This window comes from Protopterus annectens, chromosome 8.part0 (genome assembly GCF_019279795.1).
Source record: "Protopterus annectens isolate FY-2018-M chromosome 8.part0, PAN1.0, whole genome shotgun sequence".
Lineage (NCBI taxonomy): Eukaryota > Metazoa > Chordata > Ceratodontiformes > Protopteridae > Protopterus > Protopterus annectens.
This window is the reverse complement of record NC_056741.1, coordinates 321,497,921-321,511,395: the sequence shown is the minus strand read 5'-3', so window position 1 is coordinate 321,511,395 and position 13,475 is coordinate 321,497,921. Positions and strand designations below refer to the sequence as shown.

General features: G+C 39.9%; 1 protein-coding gene across 2 annotated transcripts in view; it reads left to right on the top strand.

Annotated features, from left to right (window-relative positions):
• The window catches only part of PTPN13 (protein tyrosine phosphatase non-receptor type 13), a 1,949,788-nt gene that overhangs the window by 1,914,222 nt on the left and 22,091 nt on the right, over positions 1 to 13,475 (top strand). For both annotated transcript variants that reach the window (XM_044079819.1, XM_044079818.1), the window contains one exon: positions 6,805 to 6,867. In XM_044079819.1, the coding sequence (XP_043935754.1) occupies positions 6,805 to 6,867 (63 nt within the window). The remainder of the gene's footprint in view (positions 1 to 6,804; positions 6,868 to 13,475) is intronic.

The window sequence follows — 13,475 nt, the reverse complement described above, 5'->3', positions numbered from 1 at the left end:
TGTCTCAATGACTTGCTTTTAAAACTTCCAAGCTTTTCCCAACTGAATGCTCCTTTAGGTGGAAAAATTGGTCTGCAGGCCAAAAACTGGGAATTCATTACCCAGGACAAATGGGTTTTAAATATAGTGTCCCAAGTATACAAATTTCATTTCCACACATTACCAACACCAAGCAGGTGGCCAGATCTACCCCCAAATCAGTGGGCAGAGGCCCAAAATCAAGTTCTCTCTCTCTTAAGTATGGGGGCAATTCATTTGGTACCAGAAGAGGAAAAGGGACAAGGTTTCTATTCAAGACTTTTCCTTGTATCCAGAAAAGGCAATACATGGCTTCCTATCCTGGACCTTTCTTCTGTAAACACCTTTCTGTTGATTCCAAAATTCAAAATGCTGACTCTTCACCAGCCTCTTCCTATGCTAGGCAAAGATGCATGGTTGGCAGCACTGGACTTAAAAGAAGCATACCTGCACATCCCTAACAGGGAGTCTTGCAGAAGATACCTACGCTTCAAAGCAGGCTACATGCATTATCAGTTCTCTGCACTGCCCTTTGGCTTATCTACTGTGCCCAGGGTATTCACAAAGTCCCTAGCTCCAGTCATTGCATTTTGCAGGCGAAGAAATATTCAAATATACCCATACCTGGATGATTGCCTAATTCAGGCAGAAAGCCAGGACACACTTTTAAATCATCTGGCCTTTGTTCAAAGGGTGCTGACATGTCTTGGGTACACCATAAGCGAAAAGAAATCACACCTGGTACCCTGTCAACAAATTATATTCCTGGGAGCAAGCTTGAATACAACTTCCCAGATGGCTTTCCTCACGCCAGAGAAACGGATTCATTTGACAACCTACTTCAAACAAGTGACCACAAAAGCCCAGCTATCTGCAAGGCAAATTCTGCAAGCCTTGGGGTTCATGGCCTCCTGCATTCTTCTAATTCCATATGCAAGGCTGGATATGAGGAAACTACGATGATATCTCAAAAGCCTATGGTGTCAGTATTCACAGGATCTAGAAACAATGATTCTTATCATACCTTGACTGCACCTAGAGTTCCTTTGGTGGGCAGAGGCTTGCCACTAAAACAGGGGACTGCCATTCACTCTACCCCCTGCCGCCCAAACCTTAACAACAGACGCATCAGACTATGCATGGGGGGCTCACTTGGCAGGGAAGTGCATTCAGGGCAAATGGAACCCAAGTCAAATGCACCTGCACATAAATCAAAAGGAAATGTTAGCTGTACAGAATGCTCTGACAGCCTTCAAGGACCACATTCTTCCAGGACAACTAATGGTAAAGACGGACAACACCACTGTCATGTGGTACATACACAGGCAGGGGGGTACACATTCTTACCCCCTCTGCAGACTAGCCATGGCATTGTGGAACACAGCCTTGAGCTACCGAGTGAATCTACAAGCTCAATTCTTGCCAGGAAAACTAAATACACTGGCAGACGGACTAAGCAGAAACCTCATGGACCCACATGAGTGGAAACTGGAACCAAGGATTTTCAGCATGTTGACAAGCAAGTGGGGGAGCCCGGATATAGACCTCTTTGCCTCCCCCCAGAACCATCTATTGGACAAATTTTGCACAAGGATTCCTCACAAGCTAGCTTGGAAAGTGGATGCAGTATCCTTCAGTTGGAAAAAACTATCAGTTTATGCCTTTCCTCCTTTGCCTCTGCTCTCCAAGGTACTACTAAAGATCAAACAGGACAAGCCAAGGATGATTTTAATTGCACCAGACTGGCCATGCCAACACTGGTACCTCCTCTTGCACAGTGTGTCATGCTTGGCCCCATGGCACCTGCCTCAGACTCCTTCCCTGTTGTCTCAGCAGGAGAACCAGATTCTGCACCGTCAGCTGCAAACCCTGAACCTAGCAGTCTGGCTAATTACTTAATCTCTCCTTTACCACCCCTCAGTAAATCAGTGATGTATGTCATTTTAGAGGCTAGGAGGCCTAGTACTAGAAAATGTTATGCTGCAAAATGGAAAAGATTTTGTGCCTGGAATCAGTCTCAAGGGTTGAGCGCAGCAGTGCCCATTTTATCTAAGATTCTACAATACTTGACAGAGAGGCTTCATAAGGGCTTGCCTTTTTCCTCCATCAGAATTCATGCCTCAGCCATTTCAGCTCATTACAGCACAGAGCCTCCCCTCTTCTCTCACCCACTGCTCAAGCAGTTCCTCAGAAGCGCCAAAATTTAAGGCCACCCAGGAGAGCTCCAACTCCAGCCTGGGACCTTAACTTTGTCTTGGAGAAACTCACGCTTCCTCCTTTTGAGCCAGCTGCTACTGCAGATTTAAAATTCCTTTCCTGGAAAACAGCTTTCCTTTTATCAGTCACTTCTGCAAGAAGGGTATCTGAATTACAGGCCCTTATGGCAGTGGAGCCTTTCATCATCTTTCATGCGGACAGGATGTCCCTCAGAACCAATCCCTCCTTCATGCCCAAGGTGGTATCCAGTGTTGCTCTTAATCAGTCCATTCATTTGCCTACCTTCTTTCCTAACCCTCAGAACAAAGGGGAATGGATACTGCACTCCTTAGATGTGCACAGACAACTTAGATTTTACTTGGGCAGGACTAAACCTCAAAGGAAATCTGAACAACTGCTGGTGGCATTTGCTGCAGGGACAGAGGGGAAAGCTATTTCAAAGCAAACCATTTCAAAATGGATAGGCCACTGCATTAATTTCTGCTATAAGCACCATGGAAAACCTATCTCACAGGGCATCAGACCCCATTCAGCCAGGGCTGCATCTACCTCCACAGTCTTTCTCAGGGGCGTCCCTACCAGGGACATCCTGGAATCTTCTACCTGGAGTTCTGTATATACTTTCACCAAGCATTATCATTTGCCAGTTTTCTCTAAATCCAGAGCTGTCTTCGCCACTGCAGTCTTGAAGGGCCTTATAGCTGGTCCTAATTCCATTTAAATTCCTCCTCCCAACCTTAGCTTTGGGAATCTACCCAAATATAATGACTGCAACAGTGAAACATGAAGAACATAGTACAGTTGTGTACACTTACCATAAATGAAGATGTTCAAGTGTATTCACTATTGCAGTCCTGGTTACCCTCCCTCCAGCTCCCTGACTTCTTTTGGCTGTACCTCTACTCTTCTTTACTATGCTTAAAAGCTTTTTGGTGTATTTGCTTTTTTGTTGGAGGTATAACCTTGTGTATGTATGTATATATATATATATATATATATATATATATATATATATATATATATACACACACATTTCTAACATACATTTAAATAAAAAACAAACAAATAACTACATGAAGCCATCAGCTTTTAACCTGAGAATAGCACTAATTGATACATTCTTATTTAGCCCTGGTTGTTGGGTGGCATTAGTTCTCAATTGCCACCTCAACTCTAATAATTCTAAAAAATCATTTTATTTAAATGTATGTTAGAAATGTGTGCATGTATATATACATATATATATATATATATATATATATATATATATATATATATATATATATATATGTTTTAGTTTAGATAGGATTTTATGAAGTTTTAAGCCTTTCTATGTTTTATCAAATGTATTATCTATATTTATAGGTATTTATTTACTAATTTTGATAATATTCCTTTAAGTAGGAAGGATAGGCATAATTATTGTTTGACTATCTAGTGCATGATGGGATATATATATATATATATATATATATATATATATATATATATATATATATATATACATATAAATTTTGTTGAGTCAGTTGTCTGTTTGTTTTTCTAGTAGATATTCTGATGAAGTTTTGTAATATACTAAACGAAAGCGCTCGATAAACATCTTTTGTGGATTTTCTGTCCTGCTGGGATTTATTTGTCTTGGAAAAGCTCACCCTGCCTCTTTTTGATCCAGCTTCTTCTGCAGAGCTAAAATTTCTCTCCTGGAAGACAGCCTTCCTTCTGGTCATCACTTCAGCAAGAAGGGTCTCTGAGCTGCAAGTACTCATGGGCTGTGGAACCCTTCATCATCTTTCATGAAGACCGGGTATCCCTCAGATCTAACCCATCGTTCATTCCCAAGCTGGTGTCCAGTGTGGCTCTCAACCAATCCATTCATTTGTCCACCTTCTTTCCTACTTCCTAGAACAAGGGGGAAAGGATTCTTCATTCTCTAGATGTGCACAGACAGCTCAGATATTACCTGAACAGGACTAAATCCTTAAGACTAAATCCTTAAAGTCTGATCAATTGCTGGTTAGCTTTGCTACAGGGGCAGAAGGCAAAGCCATCTCCAAGCAAACCATTTCCAAATGGATAGCACACTGCATCCATTTCTGCTACAAACAGTATGGAAAGCCTCCCCCCAAGGGGGTCAGGACACACTCCACCAGAGTAGCCTCTACCTCTGCAGCTTTCCTCTTCTGAGTCCCCACCAGGGACATCCTGGAGGCTGCCACCTGGACATCTGTTCACACTTTCACCAAGCATTACCACCTGCCTCTCTTCTCCAAATCCAGGGCAGGGTTTGCCTCTGCAGTCTTGCAGGGCATCCTAGCCAGCCCCTAGTTTCTTTGACTGCCTCCACCCATTTCCTCAGCTTTGGGAATCTACCCAAATGTGATGACTGCAGCAGTGAAACACGAAGAACATAGTACAGTTGTGTACACTTACATAAATGTAGATGTTCAAGTGTATTTCACTATTGCAGTCCTGGTTTCCCTCCCTACATCCCCTTTTTTTCTTTTTCTCCTTTTATTACCTTTCTTCCTTGTTGTTCTCCTTTCCTTGCAAGGGACCTATTTGTATCTATTTTCCACTGGTGGGGTTCTTCCACCAGAACCTGGCCTCCTACTTTGGGGGCTCCTGACAGGTTAGGGCAAGAAAAACTGATGTAATGGCGTTGGTTGCCTTACTTTATACCACTGACGACCTGACGTCAGTCCTCAAGTGACAGCAACCGACACAGAAATACCAAGTCTCTGGTATTCAGGCTGGCCGAGGGCTACCCAGGCAGGGATAACCCAAATGTGATGACTGCAACAGTGAATACACTCGAACATCTACATTTATGGTAAGTGTACACAACTGTACTTTATGAATACTGCAACATGGTAATAGAAGGACATAGAATAGTTGTGTAAAATCTCTCCATAACCATAGATGTCCTTCTCTTCTGTCTTGCAGTATTCTATCCCATCCACCTTCCCCCTTGATTTATGGTTTTCTTTGAATGATAATTTGGTTTACCTCTTATCCTTGGACTGGTGTTCTGACTGGGGTATTCATTTCTGAGGATAGTACGTGCAGATGTCGCTTTTATAGCCTAAGTCGGCAGCATCCTATGTGCAAAGTTGCACGTACCTAGCAGTAGCTTAAGTCTGGTATACAGGCAGGACGTTCGGGCCACCTAGGCAGGGAATAACTCATGTTATGAATACTGTGACATGGAAGAGAAGGACATCTATGGTTATGGTAAGATTTTACACAACTGTTCTTTATCTCTGAGTCATGATATTCACCTTCCAGCATTTTTCCCAACCATATCAAGTGAAGAGAATATGTGCTTCATTCCTTGTATGTTCACAGAAAGTTATCCTTTTTATCTACATTGTACTAAAGATCTCTGAAAGAGTCACCAACTATTGCTTCTTTCTGCAGCTGAGTTCCAAGGTTGCAAAGTTTAATGTGTCCAGCTGGCTGGCATATTCTATCACCATTTTTAATCCATCAACAACAGGACTTTACTGTCAATACCTAAGGCACATTCTACAAGATCCTTAACAACCTCCATGGATTTTTCAAAAATTCTTCAGTTGATATTTGTGCTACAGCAACATGGTCAACAGTGCATACTTTTATCAGGCATTACAAGATAGATGTGATGTCAAGATCTAGATTATCCCTTGAATCCATCCCCAAGGGTACCCTGTCATTATGCTACCCAAGAATATCCAGAACCTAGAGAATTTGTTCTGTCAAGGTGGATGGGGGGGGGGGGGTAAAGTAAAATGTAGAAGTTATGTACTTACAATAGCACTGGATCTTCATTGTCTCACTCCATTCAGCTTGACATCTCACCCACCTTTCCACTCCAAACTATTTCCTGGCTTCTGGGCAAATCTGGTAGACCTAAGCCTGTTCTTCAGTTGTTCACCTCTTATTCTTCCAGCCTCTCTGTATAGCTTACTTTAAGGGGGAAACTCAATCTGAGAGCTAAGACCACCCAGCCAAATTGTGGGATAAGGGAGAGGTCAAACTCTGGAGTGTGTTGAAGTAGCTGCTAACTTGGATACATCAGTCAAGGTGGAATGAGTAAGACAATGAAGATCCAACCATGTTGTAAGTTTGTATCTTCTGTTTATAACTGGGAGACAGTCATATTTCTCTGCTTTATGCTTATGTAAAACTAAGTTCATGTAATGCTTGTTTTTGTCTATTGTAATTAGGTTGTGGTGAAAAGGGGCCATTTTGATCTGTTCTACTCACATACAGAGCAAAAATAAATGCCTATAAGATAATGGATTCTTTAAAGCATTTGCTTATAAGAAAACTTTTGAAATGATATGCACTGGTTGGACTTTTTATGTTATGTGTGTTCTTGCTACGTTGCTCATGGAACTCATAAAGTAAGCATCCTGTATGACATTTTTTTCTCTATAGATAATCACTTGTATACTGTCACAACTTTGGAATTTGTAACAGTTACATTTAATTTGTATTTTGCAGTAAAACATCAAAGATGAGATAGGAGAGTGTCAAAATCCACAACCGCCTTTATTAATCTTGTAATGTTAATTTTGTATTCTATAGTTTGATATTTCTAACATTGTGCGAACAATGAGGCTACATCGTCATGGAATGATTCAAACACAGGTAATTCTGCATGTTTTTATCATATTGTTTCAGATGCTGTTTTTTACAATTTTATGTGCACATAATGGAAGCAAAAACCTGTACAGAAAAATATTATTAAGAAGTTTGAATACATTTTGTTCTTCAGGGACACAACTTTTAACAGTCTGTATCATGTTAACTTAACTTGGGTTAAAATGTGGCTTTTTTGTGTATGCTTGATCTTGTGTTAGGATGTATGGCTGTATTTTAAATGTTTGTTTCTTTATTGTATTCATTTATTTTTATCTGAACTGCTCTCAAAGAAACAGAAAATAGCATGCAGTAATTGAGATAATCTGATGTGATGTGATGTGACTAAGTGAAAGCTTCCTGAAGTCGAGGATTGTTTGTTTATTTATTTATTTATTTTCATGTGCGTACCAGGCAAGTACAACTGGATGTAGAACCCTTTTTCAGTTGAGGTACTGGGAGAAAAGCTGCATTGCTACAATATTGTATAACATTCAATATAAATTAACACAGGTAAATGAAATTTAGTGTCATCTTTGACAATGCAGTATTAGAAAATGATCGACAGGTACATACTGAACTAGTTCACATTACATAAAAGCATATTGAATAAAAATGCACATTCACACTGGTATACATCATTCACACTGGTACAATCACAATATCGTGCTGAAATGGAATGTATTGTATACTAACATTTGTAGACGAACAGCTCTAAGCTTGGATATGAATGAATAAATTTATAGGTGCTGGTATTAAAGTTGGAGTTAGACAAGTTATTCAGGTTGTGTTAGGGTAATGTATCCCTTAAAGAGGAGAATCGTAAGTAGTAAGTTATATGCATAATAATGTTAGTCATGAAAATTAGAGTCAAGAAGTGTTAATCTCAGACTAGAGAGTATAACAGTAGTTACAAGACACCTGGACTACATTCATTTTATTTGCAGTTGAATCTTCACTGTTTATTACTAAGGCCTAAATGTTTGGAGGCTGAGAGAGGTGTGAGAAAATGGTGGTAAAGGAGTGGTTTGTTTGTGTTAAGATTTAGCCGGTTGAGGATCGAGAGTATAGCCAAGAGTCCTTGCAATGGTCTTTTAGTTGATCTTTCAAAGTTGACGTGTTATTATTGAGTTTTAGTAGTATACATAATAAGTTCTGTATTTTGTAGATGTGAATGGAATAAAGGGCTTCTCCTGCTGAGCTATTAGTTTTGTGAGTGGATAGTAAGGCTTTATTTGTTGAGTGTAGGCTTTCGGGCTAGGCAAGTTTGGAGGATACATTTTAGGCTAAGACACCTGTTGGGTTTGTCTACAAGATCTGCAATATCTAGTTGTGAGTAGCTGAAGAAATGAGATAGTTCTCACCAGTTAAGTGTTTTCTGAGGACAGTGCAGTGTTGTGACCTATCGGATACAGACAAACCTGGCAGCATTGCTGTAGATTGCAGATTTAATTGGCATGAAGATTTATAAGTATAGGGGAGGCATGAAGAGTTTTTGGTAGAAGATAGATGCTGTAGTTTTTCTTCTAGGATCACACGGGTACTGTTTTATTCTATATTATGTTCAGAGTTTTAGATGTATCTTTTTGATTACTGGTATATGCACTATGTTTCTTGGAGAAGGTGTAGGAATTTGAATCGACAATCATTTTCGCATTCTCCTGCAAACCATGCTTTGTTGTTCAGCTGAAATTCAGTAACTATACATCCTATATTAGTATTTTTTAATCTTGTCTTAGGACTAATTGCTTTATTTGGCTGTGACTTTTTATGTTATTTTTAATTCAATAGTGTCATATCACATCTGGTACAACAGATCCTATATATAGAGTTCCATTTGCTCATCTAAATGCACAAGTTCAAATTTTAGTTTTTTGACATTACATCAATGTTTATTTCACCAAGTAATATGCTTATTATTCCTTTGGCATTTAGGTTTGCAATAATAGTGTAAGTGAATTTTTCATTAGATATACATCATGCATTTTTAGTTTTAATTTTAGCAGTGTAGGTGAATCAAATGAACGATTAATTTTGTATGCTATTCTTTTGGCCAGTTTGTATGAAACTGCACACTGTGGGTTTTAGGAGTCTGCCATTTTCCCCACTGTTGTGCAGTCTTGAGTTGGAATATATTATTAGAAGGAGGTGTGGGGATGCAAGTGGCTTTCCCCATGCCAAAGCAATATTTTTATTTTATTTTATTTTCAGTTGTGTTTTGCATTAATTGGTTTTGGCATGTGGAAATTTTGAGTCAATGAATTTCAAAGTTTCAGTACAGACCCTATATAAATATAGTATACATTATATTATTTGCTCCTAGTCTCTTAGAAGGTTGCTTTTAACATATTTTAATAAACCATATTTAAGGCTTATTTTGTTATTTAATAATAAGAGAAGATAAGGGGGGCATTTTTAACATAAGTGCAAAAGAAGTGAACCAATTAAATGTGCAACTGCAGTAGGTGATATTGTTGAAAGACCACTTATCTAAAATAGTCATGAAACTTGAAAGTGTTGAAAATTAGATAAAGATGTGGAGATATTAGAGAATTTTCCATAAAAACTGAGTAAATTATTAGAAGAAATAAATATGGGTTTTGTCGGTTTTGTAATGATTTATTGAAATGACAGAAACAGCATATACTTTGACCGACATGGAAACATGTTGGAGAATATTAGCAAAAGTTTAATTCATTTTATATGGAGATAGGTGATGAAAAGTGATTGGTAATCAGAGGGCAATAGATTTGATAAATGCTGGTTATAAAATATTGTTAAAATACTTCACACAAAAATGAAAGCTAGAGTAAATGTGTGGGTACATGAAGAATTTATTTTGAATTTGAAAGGGGTGTGGGATGTGAGTGCATTCACAGTAAGAGAGCTTGCACATATTTTGATTAGTGGCAATAAAGATGTTAAGTTAATTGCATTTGATATTTCTAATGCATTTGGTAGTACTCATCATGAACAAATTATATGTTATGAATGTGATATGGTTTTGGAAGTCATTTTATGAATCTGTTGAAGCAAATGTACAGAGGTGTATGAAATTCTTTAATTGGCTTGAGGAGATTAAGCAAGCATACCATGTAAGTCACAAATTATTTGGATTAATTTGGAGTATAGTGCACAGGTTTGTTGAGGGTAGAAATCTTAACTAGACATGGAAAATATTGAATGAAGTGAAACTGGAAATAGTCCATTCATAAATTGATAATTTGGTGTTATGTTTTTGGAATATTCATTATATAAATATATTATTGGAAGTGGTATGACAAAAATCTGGAAAATAGATTTAAGGCTGAATAAAGATAATGTATATGATATGGAGATGTAATTAAAATAAATGGGTTTATTTTTCAAAAAAACAGCTTGATGCTTTCATCGCAGCATTTACTGGATCACTTGGGGAAAGAGCAATGTGTGATGCATGCGTCTTGCCTGGATTGTTTTGTGGCCACTTCCTTGTCTAAACCTTTATTTTGAGTTGTAAATATGTGTCAGAATGAATGGTCTGATGTTGTCTTTTCCATCTATTTCTCAATGAATGGTTCTTCAGATCTGACTTTGGCCACTTCAGACTTTTGAATCCACATCTCAAGCTTCTCCCCTTACCCACAGTCCCCTCCTAGCAACAGCATTACCTCAGATTGCATTTGCCGCTCTTTGCATTCAGATGTGATTCACCAGCTTGGGCTTGCCTCAGATAAGCTGCTTTTTGGTCTTATTTTTGACACAGTATTGATTCTCATTCCTTTTATGTCCATCTCCTATCATATTCTAATCTTTACCCCCCCCCCCCCAAATGTGGGAAAAATCTTCATACATTCCCCCATGGTGCCTATCTTTTTTCTTATCCTCTTTCCATACTTTCCTTTGAGTTAGTAGTATTAATACCATTGCTGGTCATTTCTGTTATGAGAAAATTGTTTGTATTTCCTCTCTCTAAGTGCTGTTATTGATGCCGTTCTTGGTAACTTTTTTGCTGTCTTGTGTTTTTCAGAGTTTAGTCTCTGTCAAGACAGATAAACCTTCAGGCTTTAAAAATGTGTGGCATGTAGGGTTACCACCTGTCCCACTTTGCGAGGGGGCAGTCCCTCTTTGGGCAGTTGTGTCTTGCAAAAAAAATGAAAAAATGGCAACTGTCCCAAGATTTTAGGACAAAAATATTTCTTGTATTTTCTTTAATAGTTGCATAAAACAGTTATTTTGTATCCCAAACACCTAATTGTTATAATAAACAGAATAAGCAACTCAAATGCTACAAGAATAAGTTTTTATTCTTGCAAAAAAGTGAAGTTCTTTCATTTGTACTTGCCGTGGATATGTTTTGCCCTGCAAAATCTGACATTTCTGCAAAAAATGTGCCACTTTGGGTATTTGAAAAGGTGGCAGCCGTAGTGGCATGTGGCCACCAACTCCCCAGTTTACACGCTCGTGAAAAGTGCGTCTGCTGCTTAGGAGCCACACATTTGGATGAGGACTGCTCAGTTTTCTACAACCTTTGGGCACTGGACTATTATTGAGCACCAGAATAAATTAGTTTTAAAGGGTCTTCTCCCTACGTCTTGGAGCCTCCCTTCTGGCAGAACATCATCAGATAAATATAAAGAGGAGAAGAATGATAAGCCCAGGGAAAAGGACGAAGAAATGATGCCCTGTCTGCTGTCCTTCTTTGTCTCTCTGTTTGGCTCCAGCCACCAAAAGACCAAAATTGTTGGATCCTACCACTCCTTCAGATCTGTCCTCAAGAGGATCCACAACTCCATTCTTGCTGGAGCTGAGGTTCTCATCGGGCCCAGTCTCCCCTAGACTGCATTATCTTTTTCTACAAGAGAAGCCTGTTCAAAGGTTGTCTAGGCCACCTCCTTCTTCTTTTTCCTCAAGATCATTCAAGTGTACCAGGAGTTCAACAGAGGTTGACATGGATAGAATGTTGAGGAAGTTCCTCAGGAGCCAAATTCAGCTGGGTGTTCTCCCATCTCCATCTCTCACTGGACTTATAAGCTTTGGACCTTCCCCTTTCCTATGGCTGCTCGTACCCCAGTCTGACACCTGACTTCAGGGATTCAGGACTAGAGATGTCATCCAGTGTTGTCCTTGTCAGATCTGAGAAAGTGGTCATCCTCAAAACAGGCTTCCATTCTGTTCCCACCAGTTATGGCTGTTTTGGATCTGGATTGATCCCACAGCTGAAACATTGGTGCCGGATTCAGTGGGAGGGGTTCTGCTCTGAAGTTAATAGAAGGGTGGTCCCATCAATCATTTTGGTCTGGTTGCCTCTGCACCTGCTGGGGTGGTCCTGGGTTCTCCCTCAGCTTCTGCATTTGAAGAGGTTGAGAGAGCTCTCTCACGTGTTGGTGCATGGGCTTCTCTTCCCCTCTTGGGTCCTCCTGCCCCACAGCAAATAGCCCTGGGTCCTGTGCCTTCACACTCTATGCTGTTGAGACAGCCAGTTCCTATTAGCGTTTAGGCTGTACCTACTCAGGGCACCCTTCAGTCTTCTGAGTACTCTTCAGAACATTCCCCCCAATGAAGCCCCTCAGAAACACACGTGTTAGAGGAGACACATTGACTGTCCTCAGGAGTCACGCAGAAGACACTGATTTTGATGAAGGGGAGAGGTCCCCCAGAAAAAACACTTGAGGACATTTCATTTGGGGAGATCCTCAAACTTTTGAGACAGAAATGAGGTTGGTTTTCAGAATCCCCTTCCCAGAAAGTGTCAGTATTCTCTGAGGCTTTTGGAACTGGCTCAGCTATTTTCTGGGTGGTCCCCCAGCTGATGAGATGGTAGATTTCATTTCTCTGTGGGCATGGAAGGAGCTGTATGTTATATGACCAACACCCAAGAAACCCAACAAGTACTTTGCAGCTCCTAAAAATTGCTTCCTGTGGAGTAAGGGCCCCACAGTGGATGGTCTGGAAGTAGTGCAGCCAGTAAGAAACAGCTCTCCAAGTAGAGCTCATCTGTCCACTCCCCTAACAGAGAATCTAGGGCTTTAGATAGATTTGAGAAAGAACTTTATGCTTCAGTCCCTTCTCCCCAAGGTGACTGAATTACTTGACACATATGGCTAGGTTTCAGAGAGATTTAACTAAAGAGCTTTCCAAGTATCTCTTAGGATCCATGTCTGTGGAGGACAAGAAATCTGTGATCTCGCAACTAACCATCCATGCATCTGATCTCCAATGCTATGGAATGTGTTTTCAGAGCTGTGGTTTCTGGCATAACTGTAAGGAGACAAGCCTAGATGCACTTGTGTGATTTTGCAAAGCCTTTTAAGAAATCCCTTATAAATAGCCCCTTTGATGGGTTGACTGTGTTTGGACCGAAGGTCAAAGACGCACTTTCCAGCATTGAACAGGATGGGAAAACCCTTTCTGCTGTAAGTATACGGTTTTGTATTCCGCCTCCCTGAGGTACTTCTCTAGCAACCAGAAAGGGGTAAGAAACTGTAGTTCAGGAAATCCCAAGGGTTTGCTCCAGACACTTCTGGAGATAGATTCCCCCAAGGCAGAAGGAGGGGAATGCTAATGGTGGACATCACCACGTTGCAGAGGATGCTCACAGAACAAAGGCTTCAGGAGTCCATTCTCCAAGAGGCCTT